General features: G+C 36.6%; 3 protein-coding genes across 14 annotated transcripts; all 3 read right to left on the bottom strand.

Moving 5' to 3' along the window:
• Nucleotides 1-1,733: 1,733 nt before the first annotated feature.
• Nucleotides 1,734-9,804, bottom strand: LOC108990921. 5 transcript variants are annotated; one of them, XM_035694314.1, is made up of 10 exons: nt 9,530-9,804; nt 9,126-9,193; nt 8,847-8,908; nt 8,605-8,754; nt 7,899-8,075; nt 5,802-6,014; nt 3,548-5,259; nt 3,079-3,144; nt 2,920-2,995; nt 1,734-2,764 (listed from the first exon to the last, which is right to left on the bottom strand). In XM_035694314.1, the coding sequence occupies exons 1-7, from the start codon at nt 9,733-9,735 to the stop codon at nt 4,351-4,353; spliced, it is 1,785 nt and encodes a 594-aa protein (XP_035550207.1). In that variant the 5' UTR covers nt 9,736-9,804; the 3' UTR covers nt 1,734-2,764; nt 2,920-2,995; nt 3,079-3,144; nt 3,548-4,350. The 5 variants fall into 5 exon arrangements, with proteins under 5 accessions (XP_035550207.1, XP_018820589.2, XP_035550208.1 ...); XM_018965044.2 differs by having other exon boundaries at nt 2,920-2,989; XM_035694315.1 differs by having other exon boundaries at nt 2,920-3,144; nt 3,548-4,979; nt 5,070-5,259.
• LOC118349706 lies at nt 2,072-4,053 on the bottom strand. Its single transcript, XM_035695249.1, has 4 exons — nt 3,548-4,053; nt 3,079-3,144; nt 2,920-2,995; nt 2,072-2,608 (listed from the first exon to the last, which is right to left on the bottom strand). The coding sequence occupies exons 1-4, from the start codon at nt 4,051-4,053 to the stop codon at nt 2,072-2,074; spliced, it is 1,185 nt and encodes a 394-aa protein (XP_035551142.1).
• Nucleotides 9,805-11,143: 1,339 nt separating the features above from the next.
• Nucleotides 11,144-17,111, bottom strand: LOC108990925 (zinc finger BED domain-containing protein DAYSLEEPER-like). 8 transcript variants are annotated; one of them, XM_035694308.1, is made up of 2 exons: nt 16,863-17,111; nt 11,144-14,154 (listed from the first exon to the last, which is right to left on the bottom strand). In XM_035694308.1, the coding sequence occupies exon 2, from the start codon at nt 14,133-14,135 to the stop codon at nt 11,358-11,360; it is 2,778 nt and encodes a 925-aa protein (XP_035550201.1). In that variant the 5' UTR covers nt 14,136-14,154; nt 16,863-17,111; the 3' UTR covers nt 11,144-11,357. The 8 variants fall into 8 exon arrangements, with proteins under 8 accessions (XP_035550201.1, XP_035550198.1, XP_035550203.1 ...); XM_035694305.1 differs by having other exon boundaries at nt 11,144-14,150; XM_035694310.1 differs by lacking the exon at nt 16,863-17,111 and having other exon boundaries at nt 11,144-13,543; nt 13,640-16,849.
• Nucleotides 17,112-24,608: the final 7,497 nt, after the last annotated feature.

Raw genomic sequence — 24,608 nt, 5'->3', positions numbered from 1 at the left:
AGTAGGTCCCACAGTATTTATAGTTGTCTGGATAAACTCTTTGAACAATATTAAATATTCAATTAATGTTATAGAAAAATCACTTTATTTATCCCGTCTCTTTTTTCCTTAAAACTCTAGACTGGGATTAATAAATTTAGTAAAGTCATTAAAAATCTTGTTATTAATTGAAGTAAATGTAGATGTAATTCAAAATTACATAAAATGCGCGCTAACATACATAAATAATAGCAACTTAAAGTAAGCATAAAAAAAAAATCAGAACAGACATTAATTGAAATTTATGCCACTGACATCTATTAAATACGGAAGAATAATGTTTCCAATGTAGAATTCAAATCAACACATTCAAAATAGCTAAAGGAATAGGAATAACCATTTCCAAAATTTGAAAGCACTAGATTAAAAACTCCATTGAAATCTCATCTCGTTTGTTTTCACAATTCCTCTTAACTTATCTCATATAATCATTATAATTTTTTCAAATTCTCATACAAAATAAAATAAACAATTCAAATTTTTTAAATTTTAAAATAAAAATAATATTAAAAAAATATATTCTAACAATATTTTATTCAATTTTTAACTTTAATCTCGACTTATCTCATCTCATCTCAAGTCCTAAGTATCTCGTCCTTTTGAGTCTCCACCTGCATATGTAAGGAGGAAAATAAGATGGAGTGAGCAAAAAAAAAAAAAGCAAGGAATATATAATCTAAACAGTTAAAGAGTTAAAAACGCATTAGATTAAAGAGTTGGTGTAATGCTATTATGCTATAAAATTTCAATGAGAAAGATGGGATCCCGGAGGACAGTACTGCAGAATTGGCACCCAGCCAACCTGCAATAAAATGGTGCCTTGACAGTTGACATCCTACATGGCTCCATGAGCCTTTGCAGATCCATAAAGAGATGCTTGCAAGATGGTTGAAATCTTTGCACCCTTAGCTTTATCATTCACTCAAGTTGCAATATAAATCTGTTAATGAGGGAAACTCTACATATGCAATCATTCATAAAGAAGTTGGGAAACCTTGATTTTTCATTTTAAAAATATTCTATTATATGCTGAAGGGATAGTCTTTTAGAACTTCTATTTATTGTATAATATCTGAATGAATTCTAACTTAGTTATATAGAATGTTTTTCATTTAATATATTTAGCCACTCCTATGCACCATGCGGGTTTACTACTAGGATATACTGACTTTCAACACTATGAACAGGGATGTGGTGGAAATAAAAGATGTCGGTAACAGATTTAAGTAGTCATATCATTTAGTATGTTTAAGTTTTCATGATTAAGATGTAATACTCTTCTGTCCCATTACTGCATCTTGACACATTAATATATGGAGAACAACATAAGCATGTTAGCGTACCTTTGAGAGAACTAGTGGAGGAGGTAATATTGTAGACTCAATCTTCAAAAGACACCTTTCTTGACATATCCCTCTCCCTCTCAATAAAGCTGAGAGAAGTCTTCTGTCAATTGGAGGAGCCCATATATATGACAAGTGCTTCATCTTATCGCTTAATTGAGATGCTAACCTCATCACGATATACAATAGCATTAAAAAGGTTAGTCAGAGAGACAGATGAATAAACGCATATATCCATTCTTGGTTAATACATGATGCCAAGTTTAGTGATGATATACAAGTAAACAAACTCGATTGCCTGACAATGTCGATTAAGTGCTGGGATCAAAGATTAAACTATATGCAGTATTATCAACAATTTCTACAGAAGGTGGTAAGATAATGTCTTGAGCGGTGACATTTCAACATAATGTCACCATTTTCTTGTTCAAAATACCACTTCATTTAAGTTTGATACAAAAATCGAAATGAAATATATTTTACCCCAAATATCAGAATGTGACATTACAATACATTGGCCATTGGGTGTCATACAATACAACTTACAACATGCAAAGAGCAAAGGATGATAAGTTGGTGGTGTTGTAACATAAAAGTAACGGAGGAAGACAGCCTAAAAATGTGGACCAGTTAACTTGGGTGCTCCATCTAATATTCTCTTTGAAAGCTAGGCCCTCAGATAAAAACAATTAAACAACTCTTTGTAAAATCTCCAAGATGGATTCTGGATTCTGGAATTCTTGACTCTCTTGTGAATCTTCATTCCCCTGCGAAAAATCAGCACTAGTGTAAGTGCGTATCCCCGGGCCGTGCCCACAACAATCCCTCTCCCTTCCTTGCTGTGCTCGTCTCACTTCCTTTTGATGCTCAGTTAGTTCCAACCTATTCCTTTTTAACTTTGAGTACAGCTTCTCCTCATGCTGAAGTTGATCCACCACATCCTCCACAAACCCTACTCTTTTTGAGCTCTTGTTATGCGTTGCGGTCACCCTGTATCTCTGTGGAGTGGTGTCAACTCCTATTCTAGAATGACATCTTTCAAGAGCAGGTAGGATTTTCTTGTGGAGGATTATTCTTCCATTTCTTGAGAGCTTGTCTAACACGTGAAGCAAGCTTTGAGGGTAGTCCAGATTGATTTGTTCACCGTAAGTGGAATTCCAGAAGGTGATGGTGGGCTCTGAAATGGTTGGATTTGGGTGATCAAGTGTTTTTCCAAGAAGGGGTGCCTGGAGTTCAAGGAATGCAGAATTGAAGACCATTGGTGGCTGACTGCTTTGTAAATGATTAAGTATTTTGGCCCACAACAGTTGAAGTTGATTTTTTATGCTTTTATCCCGTAACTCTGTATGTGAAAGCCATTGGAGCAGCGGACAAGATACTATCTGCAAGTAGATGAATTTTTTTTTTTTTTTTTTGATAAGTTGCAAGTAGATGAAAATTTTAAATGCTAGAGGGACAAGATATGACAGTTTCCCAAAGATCTTTTTTGCATGGGGCAAAAGGATGCTAGGAAAGAGAAATATGGTATGTACGGTACCTCAATGAACAAGAGGATATCTTGCTTCATGCAAAGAAAACTGGCAAAGTGTGCCAGTACAGAAGATACCCTGGGACTTCATGGTAAAGTCAGACAAGATCACGAGATCACATATGGAATAACTTGAGCACAAAGATAAGAAATCGACTATTGACTTACCTTGATGTCATTACGAGATTAGTTGGGTGGTCTGTTGCTGTATACGTCCATAAGAAACTCAAATATCTGCATGATGACCCTTGGAACATGAGTTATGTTAAATAGAATAGATGAAGCATCCATCAAGAAATAAAACCATCATAGTTTGTTTACATGATATTTCAATTCTTAAAAAACCCAGTTTTAGTTGCAAACGATGATGTTCTAATTATTGTTAACAATTTTAAATAAATCATGAAATATTATAAAATTGAACCCATTCCTAACCTTTTATTAGAGATGATTCCATGTTCTAATTATTGTTGAATTAAATTTTATCACATAACCTAAACTATTAATAAAATGGTGGGAAACCTGAGAAAGCAAGTCCAGAATTGGCACCCAGCCAACCTGCAATAAAATGGTGCCTCAACATTCTATACTAGCTCCATGATGCTTTGTAGATCTAACAAGCAACATTTGCACATACCTGGCAGCCAATCTCAAGCTACTGCTCTTTCCAGTGGATATTTTATGGTCGCCACCATTTTTGTATTTACTTTCATCTGAAACTTCTTCGGAAGCACAGATATCTTCCAGGAAACATATCGCAGCATCGCCAAGTAAAGGAAGGAGATAAAAAAACAGATCCTTGTGACTTGAGTCAACTCCATTGATACACTGCATGCTAGCATATTCGTCAAGGTACACAGTTAGCGTTGAACACAAATCGACAAGAAAACTGTCCATAGCAGAGCATTGATTCAGTGAAGTTTTAAGAGAACCATAAAGTGCCATCCATGCATCAAAAACATGTTCAAGCTCATGCTTTTCCTGTGGTGAAACATGACTCTTCTCTGAGGAGCAACTAGTCAGTGAGACTGAATTTCTCCGGGGGCAAGAGCATATAGCAAATGGGTAGGATAAGAAATAGCATACGGCAAGATAACCAGTGCTGTCAGACTCTGCAAATGAAAGCTCCTTAACATCATCCATGTAGTGTTTCAAACCATTGGCTATTGCTATCCATATATTTAAGCAGTTGTGACCGACATAGTTATACAGTAAACTGATAGTAGCAAGAAGAATTTCCAGGGGATCATATGAAGAAAACGCCAATGTAAAATATTTATGCATTTTCTCTAAAATGAACTCTGTTTTGGATGCCTTTGTAGTTAATTGAAACACCTTACAAAAGTAGAGTACAACTAAATAAACCAATACTGAAACCATATTCATATCAGCAATGGAGCAGATAGCTAGAACGTTTGCATGTCTGATGACATTAGCTGATCACAGGTTGTCAATGTGCTTGAGGTCCAATGACACCTTGTAAAGAGGGGATCCTAATATGGTAGGTTCCAACTCCTGATTGATAGCCTCTATAAAAAGGAGGGAAGTATACTCGAAGTCATTACTATCACTGCCTTCTGAATGTACTTCTTCACATATATGCTTTATGAACCCTAGTACTGTGCCCAAACACGACATAATATTGTTGTAGTTAGAGTATTGGCTTTTCAACTCCAATCGAACTCCTTTTAAAACAGATACAAATAACCTTAAAGCAGCATCACGGGCTAAACTCCTGTTTTCATGGGTGAAAGATGCAATTGAAGCTTGATTGATGAGAACAAGAATCATCTTTAAATGGAAGTCCAGCTGAGAAATATGCCATGGCAACCATTTAACAGAGTATTGCTTCCACAAGAATTTTCCAGGTACAGAAGGTCCAGGAATGGAGGTACTAGTTGATGACTGCTGACTTGCAAGGCCACTTTTGTCATGTTCCACCCCTCGACATTTTGCCAAAATAAAATCATCAAGCAAATCCAGGCATAGATTCCATAACCTCATGGTCTTATTATCAGGACCAATGAGAAAAACTGCTTCAAATATGGGCTCCAACACAAGTTTTATCACTGATGGATCATTGACAGAGGTATCAAGTTTATGCAGCAAACAACACCAAGTGTTCAAGCATGATAAGTGAACGGATATATCACATCTACCTGATATGATGCCTAAAAGAGGAGTCATTACAAGTTTTATGCTTTTTGAGAATCCATTTACTAGGGGTTCATCAATTTTCTCTCCAGATGTTAGCACTTGTTGCACACCGTTCCCCTCCTTGGCTGCATTTCTGTCACCAGCTACTATTGGAGGATGAATAAGTGCATCAATAAGACCTTCCCAAGCAACCTAGACAATCAAGGTACAACCATATTATATAAACGAATGACATTTGAATTGTCATGATACAGAACTTTTGAAAATTTTAATCCAAAAGGTCACTGTGCCATTTCGATGAGTAATGGTAAAGTATATATTATTAAAAAAAATTAGAATAGACGTTAAACTGAACATGAACCCAGGGCATACTTTTGCATCTTTTTCTTTCTTTGTTTGGAATGTAGAAAATTGATACTAGCCCAACCCTATGAGCCTACCTGTTAGGACCAAGCCCACTCAGTAGAAGATAGCCTATATCTTATTTTTGAATTAAACAAGAGCCATTGCAATTTCTTGATGGTGGATTAATGCTAACTCTTGTTTGGTCCATGATTGAATTAGTATCTGTCAAGAGAGGACCTCTTCTGTAGCAGGATTGAACTAAAGAGATGGATGAAAGCACCATCTAGTTCTGGATTCCTATTAAAAAATCCGATAAATAATGAATTATTTTGTGAGATAATATCATGTGGTGACCTGGTTTCCACACACGCTAACTCTATTAGAAGTACCTGTGTAGCAATCAGAACTTGTGGGTTGAGATCTGAAAATGTATGTTCAGGAATTTTCAGCATTTCATTTATTAAATGTCTGTTCTTCATAGCATGTGAGCCTAGTAAGCGAATAAACCATCCCCATGCGTGAATAGTTTGAACCTTTATACCCTTCTTTAGCAGCTCCTTCATCTGAGTGAGCAATCTTTGCTTTATATCCTTGACAAGTGCCTGTTTAAGAAAAATGTAGTACATTTTGAGATTTTAGATTACAGGACAACATGTATAAAATACTGGAATGATTTTATATGAACCTTAACCGTGACAACAACTTTTAAGCCAGCATCAAAGTTAGATGAAAGGAACTTTTCTCATACTTCTACCTTGGACACTCAAACCTGGGAATGTGAGGCAAGCAAACATTAATGCCCCCCGCGGGGGGGTGAGAGAGAGAGAGCAATGATATTTGAAACCTTTTCGTCCTTATTCATCATTCACTAGAACTAAAATATGAATCTGTTAATGACCTAAAGAAGCCATGTATTTTCATATTGAAAAAATCTTCCACTCTCTGCTGAGGGGATGGAATGAACCACTGGTATGGTTAACCGATCTTAATTTTGAGCTTCTAGACACCCAAAATATACAAACTTATGAAAACTATTCATTGAAATGAATTATCAAGGTTGAATCTAGCTGATATTTAAACACATCTTTGGGTAATGCCTAAGGAAGTGGTGGGTTTATTGGTAGGGTGGAAGGGAGTGAAGGGTAGCAAGAATGCTGTTGATTTTTGGAAGATGATTCCTTCTTGTCTCATGTGGTGTCTATGGCTTGAATGGAATGGGAGATGCTTCGAAGACAAAGAACATTCTTTAGGAGACCATAAAGATTTTTTCTTTAGTACTTTGAGTTTGTGGGCTAAAACTTTTGAAATGGTTGATAATTTCCAGAATTTGTTTTAGATTTTCCTTTTGGTATTAGAAAGTAGTAGGTATTTCCTTTGTATACATCCTGTGTAATCGGGCTTATGCCTATTCTTCGGAATAAAATCTCTTATTACTTATCAAAAAAAAAAAAAACATCTATGGGTCCACTGGCCATGACCCAACCTCTTATTGTCAGTTTGAAGTTTGAATTGTTAGTTGGGATATAATCAGACATCTAGTGGCATTATGTGGTAAACCAATACCCTGTTAGCACATTTTATATTCAAGTCCAAAATTTTGATCGAAAATTTTGTAGTTGACAAAAATTCCCCGATCAAAATTATGTACTTGAATATGAAATGTGCTAGCGTAATGGTTTTGTCTCACTTTCTTGATTTGTTAAAATCATCCATCCTGCATTTTACATGCAATCACCAGTCTAGTTTGCATCACAAAAGCAAATTTGAAAGGATATTTGCTTTCGAAATGGGGACACGGTAATGGTAAAGAAGAAAACACTAGCTGATTTGGCTTGCAAAATATCCTTGAACAAACAAAAGTTATCCCAAACTATAACAAGCACCAATAAAGATATATAACAGGCAAAACTAATTTGGTAGTGACCAGGGACAAAGCCAGGATTATAAGTTTGGAGGGCCGGATATATTTTTTAAGAATACCTTTAACGAAGTGATAAAAAAACGTGTAAACAATATGAAAGAAACAAATAAATCTCAATTTTGTATTTTTCCATGAATACTGGTAATTTTACATATAAGCTTTTCATATATTGCAATGAAAATGTGAGGTTGAACTATGGAAACAACTATATAGGAATTATATAAAAGAGGTAATACCGTAATATATGTAAACCATAAACTAAGTTTCGTATTTCACTGAATAATGTATAGCAGTAACATATATTTAAAAAGTTCTTAATTAGTACAATTACATACCATGTAGCTAGCTATCCAGTGAACGTGTGGGTTTTTGTTAAATATGCTTTACCCAGATAATTACAAGCTTTAAAAGAGAAATAATCTAATATCAATTTTATAGTTTAATTTAATTTTTTAAAATAAAACAGGAAAAAAAATTAATTACAATAAATTTTCAGGAAAAGAAAAAAAAAACATATTTACAATAATTTGTTTTTTAGAGGAGAACATCATAATTATGTCAGTACCTTGGAGAGAACTAGAGGAGGAGGTAATATTATAGGCTTAATCTTCAACAAACACCTTTCTGACATATCCCTCTCCCTCTTGTCAAAGCTGAGAAGTCTTCTATATATTGGAGGAGCCCATATAAGTGATGAGTCCCTCATCTTATTACTTAATTGCATTGCTAACTTCATCACAGCCTATTATATTAGTATCAAAAGGGTTAGCTGGAGAGACAATTGAATAAACATCCATCCTTGGTTAACACAACATGCCAAGTTTAGCAACAAAATACTAAGTAGACAAACTTGATTACACAACAATGTTAATTTTAACGCGAGATTAAAGATTTTAGACAAAACATACACCATTTTCTTGTGCAACATAATGCTTCATTCAATTTTGATGCAAACAACTAAGCAAACGCAAACCACTTCACGAGCGACTCTTTCTCTTCCACCTTTTTCCAGGACAGATTAGGGAGATTGGACACTTTTAGAGTGAAAATGACATCAAAAACTATTAGTTACTGAATTATCCAATTAATACGCATAGAATTCCTTGCAAGAAGTTCACTTTCTTCTGCAATTGGCAGAACAAAGTCTATTCAAGAAATAACCTAGATGTCAATCACGCATTTTGTATGAAGAAGTAACATCTCACATTTTTAAGGATATATAAAGAAAACAATAGAAAAATTTTATGAAAGATCGGATCGAGAAATTACACCTGTATAGCCTCAAAAGTTGTTGATAAAGAACCAATAGGATTGTTGAGGGCGTGAACAACCGCCTGCAATAGAGAATCAAAGTGGGCATGTAGAAATGGAGCTCTGAACTGTTGGATAGAGATGCACCACACTCCTAAGTTACATACTGACTGCATTTAACAGGCAAACAAGTAAAAATTTCGCAAATAAAAAAGCGTATGCCAACTCTTGGAAACTATAATTATTCAAGAATGACATTTACCTTCATTTTTGTAGTTACAATGAGTTTAACTAACGACTCTATAACCAAAATGGCATCGTCCACTACAAAACGGATAAAGAGAAAATGTTTGATTATGGAACTCTTTTATCATTTACAGACAGCTAAAAGATTACCGTTAGACCAAGATAGCAGTTTAAGCCCTAGTGCTTTTAAAATTTAACATTTTTGGAAGACTAGAATATACCAACATCCGATCACTGAAACACTAAACATAAAAGTTATATGAAGAAACAGTGTTGTACGACCAGCTCCACGTACCCACAACTGCAGCAACAAGAGATGGATGATAGATCATGAAACCCAAACACTTCAAAGCTTGTGCTGCACTGTAATCAATTCAAAACCAGATCATAGATAAACACATACACGTATTAGATGACCTTCCATTTGAAATCTAATTGAACAGAAAGATGCGAGGGGGAGTAAATCTCTCAAATCATCTATTTCAGTTATCAACAGAGGAAAGACTTCAATATCCCAATTTTGATTCCTTCGTTGACACATCTCAATGCATCCAAACGTAGCTTTTACAAAAATAACAGATATTTTTTAAACTAAAAGAAGGAGGAAAAAAGAATAAAAGAATATATATATATATATATATAATATATATATTATATATATATATATATATAAGATTTTATCTTCTATTTGAAACTTACATCTCTTCGTCATCGTCTGATATATCTGCGACGATTAAAGATAAAAGAGTACGAGAACTTCCAGCAAGGGCTTGAATTGAAGCGGAGCTGTCACTGGACTGTTCTTGGAAGTGTAAGAGGCTCGAGTAAGCGTAGCATTTGTCAGCTCTCGAGCCCGAGGAAATAAGGACTTTGAGTTTCTCTAGTTGGTCGGAGGAATTAGCCATCGTCGCCGGAGATTGTGAGATGAATAGGCAGAGTCTCCGATGAAACCCCAAATTGAGGAAAAAAAGAAAGGAGTCGAAGTTCCAATTTTCGCGCCAAAAGCTGATACGACCCCGTAGACAAGGAAGGGTCGAGGGTTGGATTTTGCTCTCTTAAAAAAACCAATTCAGATCATATTTGAATTCAGAAAGTCTTTTATTTTATTTTATCTTATTATTATAATTTTTTAAAATTTTTACATAAAATATAATAAATAATTTAATTTTTTCAATCTCAATTTAACTTTTTTAAATCTCAAAACAATAATAACATTAAAAAAATAATATTTTAACAATATTTTTTTAACTTTCATCTTTTATCTAAAACTATCTCATTTAATCTCTAAATTCAAACCAACCCCAAAACTAATTCCATTAGTTAAGTCTAATCAATTAACTAATCTTTATCGATACCAATAATTTGCAACCCTCCAAATGTAACATTGGTAATGTAAATAAATGAGTAACGTTGTATACAATTGTAAAATATGCAAGCACCACGTATTTGTTTTGAAAAAAAGTAGATTCTCATTTGTTTTCATAACACATCTTATTTTATATCATCTCATCATTACAACTTTTTCAAATTTTCACACAAAATAAAATAAATAATTCAACATTTTCAAATTTCAAAACAATAATAATATTAAAAAAATATATTCAAATAATATTTTATTCAATTTTTAACTTTTATTTTAACTCATCTCATCTCATCTACAAAAACAAACGAGACCAAATTACATATGGAACAGTCTCTAAAACATTTAGTAACAGGAAATAATGTGATGTTAATTTGAGTTTATTTTGACCATTTAGTATTATTAGATGGTATTTTTAATTGCAATGACATTTGATAGATACAAAGTTCGATGTAATTATTATGTTTAGGATTCTATATATCGTTCAAACCATGATTTTGCTTCGAGAAATTCATGGTATAAGTTGGCGAGGGTTGTTTTGGTGGGTTTAAACTTCAAATAGTTAGGTATGAAATTCACAGAGAGATTGCCTTTGCCGAGAACATGATCTCCTTACATGAGCATGAAACAGAGATTGACCAAGCAACATTGATGTTGCTGGCAGAAACAATTCGGGTTATACTACTCATCATCCCACACTACACATCATTCATATTTTAAATTTTTCATTTATTTTATTCCTGCTAATCTAATTGAATTGTTCTACTTATCATCCATACACCATATACTTGTTATAAAAAAAAAAAAAATTAAAAGAAGTGTGGTGTGTGGGATGCTAAGTAGAATTATTCTATCCTGAAAAAGAATCATTGATTCCATGAATATCAAGCTTGAAACTATGGAATGCTAAATGAGATACGAAATTATGGAATGCACATTCAGCATTTCAACAATTGTAGAAACCATGTGCAGCCTTTGATACTGAATGTAATTAACCGAAGCTAACACTAGAAGCTAAATTATCGTGTCCAAGCATCCACCCTAAAAATCTCTAAGAATGGTACAGATTGTTACACCTAGTGGGGGCAATTAGAAACTTAAACAACATGCCAACAACCTACCATCATACAAGACATACTGTCACAGAATCAAAACCCAGGCTAGAATCTAATATTCCATTCTCACAAGAGCATTTGAAGCTTCTGCTGACCCATATTGCATCCAATCCTTGGCGCATATGAGGGCTTCCACCGTCTCTGGTCGTAGAGATCTTCTATATCGATCCATCTCCTTGATTGTGGTATCAAATACAGAGTCCGGTCCAGCAGTAGACACTGGGATAGACAGAATATCACGAGCCATTTTTGAAAGAGTTGGGTACTTCAGCTTGTTTAGCTTCCACCAGCCTGACACATCAAACTCCTGCACACGAGGCAATAAAGACTCTTCCAAATACTGATCCAGCTCTGACTTCATCTGTTGGCTTGTAGTCTCCATAATATACGCATCAAAATCCGTGAGTCCATTGTCAGACAGAAGATTTCCTCCCTGGGATTCATCTGTCTTGCTATTGCTTCCAGCATTTCCTTCTTCCGCATAAGTTGGCGTTAGAGGCAACGGAAGCATCAAATATTCATGAAAGAGCTCACGAATTCCATCATCGACAATCTTGATATATGTGGGAGCTTCTTCGCCATAGATTTTCGAGAAACTAAACTCAACAAGCTTCATCTTGAAACGGGGATCCATGACTACGGCAATTGCCAAAACTAGGCTGCTATCCTTCCAGTACTTCTCAACTTTTTCTTGCATTAATTTAGTAAGGTAGCTGATGAACGGATCCTCACTCACAACTGAACGAGCTAGCTCTGTCTGTATCTTCCACACTTCGTGAAAGAATGTAATTGCAGTTGGGCTAGTAGTAAAGGTCAGGATGTTTGCGGCATCAAAGAGAAGTTTCAAGTATGTACATAGCGTCTCAACCTGCTTCCAATCTTCCATGGACGGGGCTTCCTTGTAATCAGGATCAGAAGTATCCAAACAAGAAAACACTTCCTTCAACTCAGAAGAAGCCACCAGCATTTGATATGTAGTGTTCCATTGAGTCTGGTCATCAATAGATAGACTCCTTTCACTGGGGACTTGAAGCTGTTCCTTGAGCTCAACAAACTTTCCCTCATGGGCTTCTGATGTCTTCACATACTTCACACTATCCCGGATTTTCTTGATTATTCCTTGCCCCGCCCCTAGGACATCTTTTGCCATGCTGCTCAAGGTGCGTGCAATGCAATTACTAACTAATAATTGACCATTGAGGATTAGTGGGTTCTTAATGGCGAGAAGAGGCCTAAGATTCTCAACAGCAGCTTCACTTGGCGGCTGATTAAAAGTGAGAGAGAATAACTTGCTCTCCAAGTTCCAATCAGAAAGGCAAGCAGCAACAGCATGACTAAGGGCAGTGTCCGAATCAGGATATGGCTCCATTATGACATTGAGAATTCGCCTGTGCATTTTCCAATCACTATCAATGAAAAGTCCAGTTATAAACACATAGCCTACTGTTTGGCTTGAAGTCCACATGTCCAGTGTAAGGCAAACACGTCCAGGCATGCCCTCGATAAACTTCATCAGGTTTTGCTTTTCCATCAAGTAAGTTGCAACACAATCCCCTTGGACGGTATTGAAACTCACCATGTTGAAACGTGGCTGAATATTCTGAACAAAAGCTATAAACCCAGGATGTTCAACCATGTGAAGTGGGTAGTCGTGCATGATGATCATCCTAGCAATCTCATTGCGGCAACGATCCTGATCAAACATGATGTATGGTGAGCTAGGGCTTCTGTAACGTCGTTTTGGTGGATCAGTAGCACTGCCTGTTCCCACTGACCTTGAACGTGGGGTATATGGTGTTGACTGATTCTGCCCCTGGTTACGTAGAAGTGCCGGGCAGGTCCCCTTGGCAATGTGGCGTTTCAGGTGGCTGGTTCCAGCAACTTTAGAACCAGTACTGTATGCAAAACTTTGCTTGCATTGCTTACAGCATGCTCGTCTACATCCAGGACTGACAGTTTCTATGGTGAAGTGCTCCCATACTATGGACTTTTTTTTCCTCCGCTTGTTAGGTTGTACTTCTGGATTTGGCAGCTCATGGTTCACCTCGGGAGTTGTTATCATTTTGTTATCAAGGGTTGGAATTGTATGCTCATAAGAGATTGACATTGCGTGCTCATCTGCGATTGCCATCATGTGTTCATCTGAGATTACCATTGCATGGTGGTCTGAGATTACCATTGCGTGGTCGTCTGAGATTACCATTGCCTGCTCATTTGCAATTGGCATTGTTTGTTCATCTGTTGTTTCCATCATTTGCTCATCCGGCAGTGCCATGGTCTGCTCGTCTGAGATTACCATTGCCTGCTCATTTGCAATTGGCATTGTTTGTTCATCTGTTGTTTCCATCATTTGCTCATCCGGCAGTGCCATGGTCTGCTCATCCGGCGGTGCCATGGTCTGCTGCTCATCCGGTGGTGCCATGGTCTGCTCATCTTTTGGTGCCACGACCTGCTCATCTGGTGGTGCCACGGCCTGCTCATCAGGTAGTGCCACGGTATGCTCATCAGGTGGTGCCTCCGTTTGCTCATCAGGTGGTGCCACTGTTTGCTCATGCAGGGTGCCCATCATTTTCTCATCTGTGCTTGCCATTGTGTGGTCCCCTGTGGTTTCCGTTGTGAGCTCATTTGAGGTTCCCGTTGTGTGATTATTCAGAGTTTCCCTCATGTGCTCATCTGTGGTTCCTGTTGTGTGATTATTTGGGGTTTCCCTTGTGTGCTCATCTAGGGTTCCCGTTGCATGCTTATGTGAGTTTCCGATATTGTGCTCATCCGGCTTGGCCATCTTCTCCTCATCAGGCTTTGCCGTCTTCTCCTCAACAGGGGTTTCCATGGCAAAAATGAATTCCTGCCTTTTGTAAATCGAACAATTAGTAAAACAAGGGTATTTACAACTAAAAACAATTGGCTTACGACATAATGATAGTCTTAATGCTGAAATATTCAAACAACTATCAAGTTGCAAAATCAAACGAGCTTTTACTGTATTTTATTAACAATCAAAATCAAGAAATCCAAGTTGGCTTTAAAAAGCACTATTGCTCAAATAGAACATTTCGGAAACCATCAATACGAGTATGTTATGACATCCATCAGAGTATAAGAGCAAAGCATAGTAAGAAAAACGTGCAGATAATCAAACTCCAAATTAGTGACAAAATCAACTGAATAACAGTGGAAAACAAGTACCAAGAAAGAGATAATTCCCATGCATACAGCAGACAAAGTGCTCCATACAAAGTGGGATCCAGCACAATTTGCCTGCTCTGTGCACCCCCCCATCAACAGACCAGAGAACAACTTGATATGGAATTCCCATGAAAGAGCTACATTTGATGGTGAAAACTTAATTTAAGAACAGAACTTACTAGTGAAGATAACTCATACATGAGATGTAAACTACAGATATTACAAGGCAGAAACAACTTCAGTAACCTTCGTTATAACACTGAAATCCTCAATCTGGCAGACAAGTACCATGGATAGCAATCTAATGATCATCGGAATTTTGTTGCAGAGTTATTAGTTGTATCACCGAGTGTAAACGGTGCCATTCAGTTACCCCCAACTTCAGATTTGACATCCAAACAACCGCACAGGCACCATTACTAAAATTAACCAAAAGCTAAGGATACCAACCAATCAATGAGAAAGAAAAATGAAGTTTTGGTGCAGATATAAAAAAACTAGAAATCAAACATCTGTAGAAAATGAACTGTTATATAAACAAACATCAAACCATTCAATAATGAGATAAATGTATTGATATAACTTTACCAATAAGCAGCAGTCACATTTAAGCTAGAACTAATAATAGCGACCCTTGTAAGCATACAAAGTTGTGAAGCATTTGTCCATGAATCACTTACACTATTCAGAAAACAGCTACGCCTTACACATACAGGAACCCTCTCCCCCACTGTTTTTATACACCATCAATATTAAAAAACAATCCAGCAAGCAGAAAAGAAAAAAGAATCAAGTTTCTCACTAGCTAGAAAGGAAGGTTTTGAATGATTTGCAGAAGCAACATTTGGAAATGCCTTGCCGTGGGAAAGGAATAGTCAGACATTTGATGAAGTTGAGTTAAGCCTAAATATGCATAATCTAGTGAGCTTGCTATTTGAGTGGATGGCTAGTCAGCTCTAGCAACTTTTGTAGTTTCAAAGGGGGAACATTTAATGTGAACTTAAATTCTGCCTTTCTTTTATTTAATGAACATAAATATTCTATTGTTCATAAATAAAACATATATAAAAATACATAATTGCTCATGAAGCTATTTAGAACCCAAGGAGCAATATAAATAAACCAAAAAGGGTCCCATTGAATTAAAACAATCTTGCTAGGATACATTAACCAACTGTTTTAATTTCTGATTACAGCAACCATGCTAGGATACAACAACTGAGAACTGTTTTGATTTCATTTCTTCTTCCAGATTTACTTTCAGAGGTAACGACAAAGGAAATTCATGAATTTTCATCCACTGTTAGTTCCTTCAACATTTCCCATGCAATTTAGCCGCTACAAGCATTAAGGAAGCAGTTCTCTAGGAGCAGCATTTTCCTTCGTTTGACATGCCTAAACAACTAAATAGAGACAACTTGTAGTGATGTTCAACACTGTAGCAGTCTCAATGTTTCTGTTAACCAAGTTTTTAATGCATGCAAACATACACACACCAAAACCGCACGTAAGCTCCCCCCTTTCAAATTGTTTTCGTGACACCAAAAGTGAATCACGGCTTTCAATTCCAAGCGCAAAATTAATCCACATGACCAAATTGAAAATGACATACGCAACCGACTAATTGATACATGGAAGCACATCTTGAATGCAAATTCCTTCATGTTATTAGAATATAGAGAAATTAACTGTCCACTATGTGGACCCATATACATGGATGACTCAGATTTTGTCAAGCAAATTGAAGGAGGGTACGGCACAGCAAAACAGACCACCATTCTACATATGTTATGCTTTTACCGTCGAAAACAACTCGTTTCAGAAACCACAAACACGATCCTTTCTGAGTTTATACGCGGCTGACACTGGTGTCGCTTAACTAAAAACGCCTAGCTCACTGATACGCCCGGCTTGGGCCACAAGGGCCGACTGAGAAAACATGGGCGACGTTTCTCAGTCGGCCAAGTCAACCCCATCAGCTTGACCCGCCCTAGACTCCATACGGGTCCACTTGATCAGGTCCGGATCAACCCCATCGGTGACTGGTGAGTTCAGCTCGGATCAAACGAAAGTCACTAGTCACGACCAAGAACCAGATCACCAGCCAAAAAGTTTTGGGAAGAAAACCCAGGTCTTTGCACCAATTCTCAGCTCAAAACACGGTAATCAATCTCTCAAATTTCAAAACCACAGCCCAAAAGAGAAAAAAACAAGCACACACGGAATCAAGTAACCAAAAGAAAAATCGCAAGGAAGAAGAACAAGTTACAAGCCCATCCGAAACTATCACACAAAAGAAATTAAAAAAGAAACAAGAGAGAGAAAGAGGGACAGAATTTTTTTTGGGGTGGGGGGAGATCAGGGGCTTTACCGCGAGTGAGAGATCCAAATATAAGGAGATGAGAGAGTAAGCCTGAGGTTGGCAGGCGAACGGGCTCCGAGATTGGAGATCTAGGGTTCGTGGAGACAAACGCAGATCAAAGAAAGACAGATTGGGCTTTTGGGTAAATGGACCGATAAGAGGGGCAGGCAAGAGTAGTGGCGGTTGTTGTTGTTGTTGGGGTGTTGCAAAATGCGATAAGGTATTTTATTTTGTTTTTGGGATGGGGGTGGTGAAGATCAGAGAGAGAAATTATGAGGTCAAAGTTCAAACCTTTAGGGTTTTTTTTTTTTTTGGCATTGATTTGGGTATTGGACTTTTTAGGCAAGGGTAAAGGTCTGGTCCAGTATTGTATATCATTTTCTTTAATAATTATTGCAAAAATAAAAAATAAAAAATAAATCCTAAATCAAACGGACCACAAGCCAAGCCCACCCCCCACCCCCTGGCCCCTACCCTTTTAGTATTTTTGTTTATGAGGGTGTAGGGCCCACCTCTGATGTGGTTGAATTTTTTTTTTTTTTTTGACCCAATTGCGTGTCCTGTCCAATGATATTTGACCCTTTGTGCTTTTTGTGAGGCGCATATTGAATCCGATCCAACTATATATATATTCGAATCTTTTGACCCATGATGATGATTTTTTTTTATGTGAAACCAAGTTGTTTGGTGAGCCATTAGTGGGTTCCCCTAAAACCCAAACCATGTTGTCCTGTATAATAAAAGAGGATTACTATAACTATAAAAAAAATTATATAAAAATAATTTTATAAATTAACGTAATTTTATATGATTCGTTAGATTTATTTTACAATAAAAATAATTTTACAATTTGACAAATCACATGAAATCACATCAATTTATAAGATTACTTTTATATAATCTATTTGTAACTAAAGTATTTCTCGTAATAAAGTTACGTTTGTTCAACTTACATTTTTTTTCTTTTTTGACTATATATATATATATATATTAAGAACAAAAAATAGTGTAGATAAATATACCTTTGCATTCTTTTGTTGGATTCTATGGATTTTATGGGAAAATAGTGTATCTAATTAATGTGCAAAAAATCCATTAATTACCATTATCGAGGGGGCTTGTTGGATGAAAGGTTATGAATTTTAATTTTCATCAGCATTTCAATAGAAGGGACTAATTTCAGGTCCATTATAACTTTACTCCAGTACTGACTTCTTATCATTGTACTTTTGGCGAGACTATTATAAGAGCATCCACGTCCACTGATCAAATTTTTCTCTCAATTGTACTTAAAAATTATATTTTTTATTTTAACTACTCATCTTTTCAGAATCTCCTACATTTCACTTCCTAGTTTTTCTCTATCTTATTAAAATAATCTTTTACTATTATTTATTTACTTATTTTTCTCATTTTCTTTTACAACTTAACTACTTACTAATAATATTATTATTATAAATAAGTTTGGGAGATTACAGTTCCTGAGCAAATTTAGGGAACAACTGTTGCAAGCTTAAACTTATTTCCTATTTTACGCAGATTTTTTACTAAAGTAACTCATTTTTCCTCATATTTTGGCACCCTGATGCTTGTACAGAACCGGATGCTGATCATGATCTAACCAAGTTATAAATTCCATGCTCTCTCTTGTTAAATAAGGTTATATCGAATTATCTTAACGATCGAAATTTCTACAAGGTCGGATCTTTACTCGTTTTATAGTCCACGTCATTTTGTTGTTTGCACTTCTACGTCACTTAAGAGGCTACTAGAATCTCCTATAAAATTTCACATTTCAAGATCAAGAGATTTAGATGGTTTCTCTAAGAAAATGAAGAGAGAGATGAGAGTTTTTATCTTTTTACTAGAATTTCTTCACTTACCACATTTAATGTACGTAGACTCTTCTTTAAAGAATTTTTACACTTGAAAGTTAATTAATTTCCCTAAAGTTATGGTAGTGGTGGGGAGTTAATAAATAACTTCCCCACTCATGTGGATACAACTTGGTCATGGGATTTACCCACTACCAACATTTCCCACTTGTCCACTATGGGTGTTATGTCCATTAACAATCTCCTCATGCTCTCTCAATCAATTATCACTCATACAGAAAATGACATGTACGACCTGACGAGAAGGCAAAGGGTAGGATTACTATATTAAGTCGCCATCATACTAACAAGTACATCACTCATTATATCTCGTTTATGCCCCATATTATTTGATATCATCAGGTCAAGTGTCCTTAATCCCTCACGAGTTTATAACTCAAAGCAATTCTTGACCTCACAAATATAATGATCATGATTATATCGAGTCAAAACGATAAAATCATCTGGGCTATGAGACATAAAATAACAAGTAAGAATCCAAACAATCTTCCCTAGACACTCATGTCAATTCAATTAGACTTGATTGCTTTCCTAGACATGCTCCGCGAGACTGTATTATTCGTGGCCTTGAAAAAACATGTTAAAGTAGCAACATCAAGTTTTCATTTCATGACATAGTTCCAAATTCAATGGCATATGAATAGATCATTTATTATTCCATTAGGACTCACATAGTGATGGAGTAAGGACCCATCCGATCACTCTCTCATATGATTGTCTACAGCACATACAGTATGAAATGTATGTTACGGCAAAACTCCCACTTAATTGGGTTTGTCACATTCAAAACGTCGTAGGAATCTTCTAGAAGTCTAGTCGCCACAAAGGCTCTCTAACTTGAGTTTCTTAGCACAGTCACTCATCCAGCACCTGCCTAAGACCTCACATTCCGCTTTAATCAGGCTCATGAAGTTGTGCAAATACTTCATATACAACTTTTATAAGTCTCATCTTAGTCAAGTTAAAGCGACATTCTTTAAATTTATCTTAAATGCTCCAAAGCATTAAGATATTTACTAGCTCGCTTTCTAAGCACCAAAGTAATCGACTTGTCTCATCTTGCTCGCTACTCAAGCGCCAAGGTGATCATCCATGTGAGTGAACTGATCTTTACCTAATGACTTGTTTATCATGTGTGATTTTCACTTATTATCAATTAATTAATAATATGGGATAAACACAATAACCTCACTGCAATAGATAATAACAATATTAAATATATAATAAAGTTTAAGGTATCATCAATACAACATATATCAAATCCGATGAAGTCTCAAACTCCTAACATGAGTTTGAAAAACATTTATACTAGTATCCTTAGTAAGAGGATCAACTACCATCTTGCTAGTAGAGATATGTCGTAGGATCACTTCACCTCGCATAACAACATCTCAAATATACTGAAAACTAATGTCTATATATTTGCTTCCGCCATGGTAGTTGGGATCTTTAGCATATGTCAAAGCTGTCATACCATCACTGTATATCCTAACGGCTTCATCTACAAGAGCCATAACCTCTAGGAGCTGAAGAAATCTCCTCAACCAAACAGCCTCTTGTATAGCTGATAAACAAGTAACGTACTCTGATTTCATTGTGGACAAAGTGATACATGATTATTTCTTTCTACACCAAGAAATAGCTCCCCCACTAAGCATAAAAGCGTAACTCGTCATAGATTTTTGCTCATTTCTGTCACTAGCCCAATCAGCATCGCTATAACTCTTTAGTTTCATATCTCCACCCTGATAGTAAAGAACGAGGTCTGCTGTCCCACAAAGGTATCAAAAAATCTTCTTAACTGCTTGCCAATGAACAGGTCCTAGGTTACTCTAATAACGACTGACCAATCCAACTACAAAGCAAATGCCAGGTCGTGTACGCAACATAACATACATCAGACTTCCAATTGCACTTGCATAAGGAACTTTGGTCATTTATTTCTTTTCCTCATCATTCTTAGGGTCATGTTCTAGGCTCAAAGTATAACCATTCTCAATTTGAGTGTTTATGGGTTTGGAGTTGTGCATACGAAATCGTTCTAGAATTTTCTTAATGTAAGTCTCTTGAGACAAACCAAGAAGCTTATTGGATTGATCATTTGAAATTTTAACTCCCAGTACATAATTTGCTTCACCCACGTCCTTCATCTCAAAAGTAGAGGACAACCACTCTTTTGTGGCGACAATTATCTCCATATCATTTCCAGTTAATAAGATGTCATCGACGTACAAAGATAAAATTAGAAAACTCTTCCATGTACGTTTGACATACACTCAATGATCTTCTTCTAGCATTTCAAAGCCAATTGAAGTAATGGCCTTACAAAATTTTAAATACCATTGTCTAGACGATTATTTAAGGCCATAAATGAAATATGTTAGCTAGCATACTTTGCGCTCTTGTCCCTTAACCTCAAAATCAACATGTTGATCCATATAGATCTCCTTTTTCTAATTCTCCATTGAGAAATGCAGTTTTCACATCCATTTAGAAAAGTTTCAAATCTAAATGTGTAACTATAGCTAGAATAAGGCAAATAAAAGTAAATCTCACCACATGGGAGAATGTTTCTTCATAATCTATACCCACTTTTTGGGTATAGCCTTTCGCCACGAGTTGGGCTTTATATTTGTCAATTGATCCATCTGCTTGGCACTTAGTTTTTAAAATCCATTTGTTTCTAGTAGATTTGCACCCAGGAGGAAGATCAACTAACTCTCGAACTTGATTCTTTGCCATAGAACTCATCTCATCTCTCATAGCAACGAACCATTTATTTGAAGCAAGCAAACTTGGTGTTTCTTCATAAGAAAATGTTCATCAAAATCACACGGAGCACACATGAAAGATTCTCTTTCAATCTCAAAACAATGACGATGAATGATTCCACATTCGCTTCTACGTAACTGAGACTCTTGTGAGTTCTTTCTAGTGGTATGCTCCCAGTAGGAGGTAAATCACTCACACTATCTTTTGTGATTCTAAGATGTGATAATCCTCCACCCTCGCCAAAAGATAGTATAACTCCTTCAAGTTATTGCAACTCAAAAAGTGCAAGATCATTCTTTACTTCACCAATATTGAAAAAATCACTCTCGATAAATGTGACATCACGTGACTCTACTTCTATCATCCCTTCACTAGGATGTTCACCAAACATTACATATCCCTTTGAGCTATCTGAATATCTTATGAAGACATATTTATTTGATCTAAGGCCAAGTTTTCCATATTTATGGGAAGTGGTGTGAGCACAACCATAAGTGGAAAGCATAACAACTAGCCAAAAAAAAAAAGAAGCCTAAACTCATTACAGGACCTACACATGGACACCATTACATCCCAGACTAGAAAAAAGAAAACTAACATCTTAACAGAGGAAGTCCCAGCTTGTCTAACTTCAAAATACCCTTAAGAGGATGAGGAAGCGTGCTATATTGCAGCCACGTATTGGAGAGCATTTCAATGACCATACGGCCCTACGGGCTAACCAATCTGCCCTTGCATTACCTTCTTGAAAATATGTATCACCACATATTGCATACTAGAAAGAATTACATGCATCTCATCCTAATATTCCTCAAGATACCATATGCCACACCAATTTTTCTCCATCTAGTGAACAATTAACAAGAAGTCTAATTCCACTTCTACCTTCATAATTCTAACCTCTCGGCAATAGAGCAATCCGTAGAGTAAAAACTTGAATTCCGCCATGTTATTCGTATCATGACCCAAACCTGTTGAGAAAACCAACTTCAGCTTCCCTTCATCATCCCTTATAACTCCTCACACCCCCATACGACCAGGATTTTCCAGACAACTGCCACCAACATTCAACTTAAACCATCCCTTTACAGGCTTTTGCCATTTAACAATACATTCATTTTTCTATTTAGGAGCCTTTACTAGGATTGAGAGTTCAGCCAGCAACTTTTCATCCCGAGTCTGAAGCTTTTTTCCAGCTTTGAGCCGTACCCCTACCCATGCAATAGCAGCCTTTATTGAATGCCAAAGGGACTCCACCAAAGCCACTTGCCCTTCCATGCGCGCTTTACACCACCAAAGCCCAAGAGCCCATGTTACAATTGAAGGTATGAGGACAATTAAATTACCTTTTAGGGATGAATGAGTTGCACGTTGGAACCAAAGCTCCAATTTTTCTTTCCATGGTTTATTCAGATCAAAAGGCATGCCCACTTGCACTGAGGCTCTTCACCAAATCTCCTTTGCTATCATGCTTGTGGCCAATACATGGTCCCGATCCTCCAAACTCCCCCCTCCACAACATTCACACTTAGTTACCAAAGGGATACCCACTTTACTCACCCTATCATCAACACTAAGACAAGTATTCAAGGCCTTCCATATTGTTACCAAATACTTCTTAGGAAGTGTAGGGTTGCAAATCCAATCTGACCAATTTATTCTCAGGGCTTTAACTTTAACACACACCTAAGCGCTTTTTGTAAAAAATGCACCATTCAGGTTAGGCATCCAGATTAAAAAATTCGACCCTTCCTTGTGCCCTCCAAGACAATCTAAAATCTCTTCCAACTTATTTTCCCCCACCAGACTCCTTAGCAAATCTATATCCCATCCATTATTAATCCTCATCCACAAAAGGACCATATTTCAACCAATTATCACACCAAAAGAAGACATTTACATCCTGTATACGCCATTTAGACTGACTTAGTATTTTCAGAATGCAATGCATAATGCTTTTCCATAGCCGAGTTCCCTGATGAGCCTCAACTAGAGTAATATGTTTACCTCTTACATACTTGTCTTTAAAGAATTGTGACCATAGAGAGTTTCCAGTCAATAAATTCCAAGCAAATTTCATGTGAAGAGATTCTTGAACTTCTCTCCAAGCTACGCGGACCTAACCACCCCTCTTGTGTCGGTTTGCAAAACTTTATGCTAAGCTATCCACTTCCTCTTTGACTTGTCATCCGTGAACCCAAAAAACAAAGTACTCATTAGCCGATTTAAAATGGTCAGAATAGCTTTAGGCACATGCACTGTAGAAAATAAATGGATTGGCATGCTAGCAATCACCTGCCTCAGCAATATTATCCGAGAACCATTAGATAAGAAATTATTCTGCCATCCCCCCAACTTTCCTCTAATGCGTGCCACCAACTCATCAAAATGATTCACCTTCAGTTGGCCAGATATCAAAGGGGCCCCCAAATACTTCACAAGAAAGTAGCCTACCGAAAACCCTGTCAACCGCAGCAGGCCTCTTCATCTAGCAGCAGGGATATATTTGGAGAAAAAAATATATGACTTATCCTTGCTGACCATTTGACCCGACCACTCCTCATAAAGTTTAAAAGTGTCCTTGATCATTTTAAGAGACAATCGGCGTCTATTGGCAAAGACAATAACATCATCAGCATATAACAAATGGAAAATGAAAAGGGATCCTTGTGGGTGGTTAAAAGGCTCAATCTTCCCTAACGCAAAATAATTTTTCAACAACCTGGATAGTATTTCTTCCACCAAAATAAATAAATACGATGATAAAGGATCCCCCTGACATAATCCATGACCACTAAGAAAAAAACCTTTTGTCGTAACATTCATGACCATCGAGAATCAAGAGGTTGTAATGCACTGACTAATTAAACCACATACATCCCGAGAAAATCCAAAAGAATTCATCACATGTAACAAGAAATCCCAATCAATGTTGTCATACACTTTTTCTATATCCACTTTAATAACCACATTGCCCCACGAACATGTTTATTAAACTGATGAACCATTTCTTGAGCCAAAGTGATGTTCTCAAAAATACTTTGTCCTAGTAGGAAGGCACCTTGTTCCAGGGACACAATTCTACTCA

This window comes from Juglans regia, chromosome 10 (assembly GCF_001411555.2).
Source record: "Juglans regia cultivar Chandler chromosome 10, Walnut 2.0, whole genome shotgun sequence".
Taxonomy (NCBI): Eukaryota; Viridiplantae; Streptophyta; class Magnoliopsida; order Fagales; family Juglandaceae; genus Juglans; species Juglans regia.
The sequence above is the reverse complement of the archived record's forward strand: the minus strand, read 5'-3'. Positions and strand labels throughout refer to the sequence as shown.

Bases quoted from the DNA above. Each gene is read 5' to 3' on its own strand.
- LOC118349706 (XM_035695249.1), bottom strand. From the start codon at position 4,053: ATGGATGATGTTAAGGAGCTTTCATTTGCAGAGTCTGACAGCACTGGT. The intron at 2,996-3,078 runs GTAAGTCAATAG...TTTACCATGAAG, and splicing joins AATCTCGTAATGACATCAAG to TCCCAGGGTATCTTCTGTAC. The intron at 2,609-2,919 runs GTACCGTACATA...CTTGAACTCCAG, and splicing joins ATATCCTCTTGTTCATTGAG to GCACCCCTTCTTGGAAAAAC.
- LOC108990925 (XM_035694308.1), bottom strand. From the start codon at position 14,135: ATGGAAACCCCTGTTGAGGAGAAGACGGCAAAGCCTGATGAGGAGAAG.
- LOC108990921 (XM_035694313.1), bottom strand. From the start codon at position 9,735: ATGGCTAATTCCTCCGACCAACTAGAGAAACTCAAAGTCCTTATTTCC. The intron at 9,194-9,529 runs GTAAGTTTCAAA...AATTGATTACAG, and splicing joins TCAGACGATGACGAAGAGAT to TGCAGCACAAGCTTTGAAGT. The intron at 8,755-8,846 runs GTAAATGTCATT...TGTTAAATGCAG, and splicing joins TTGTAACTACAAAAATGAAG to TCAGTATGTAACTTAGGAGT.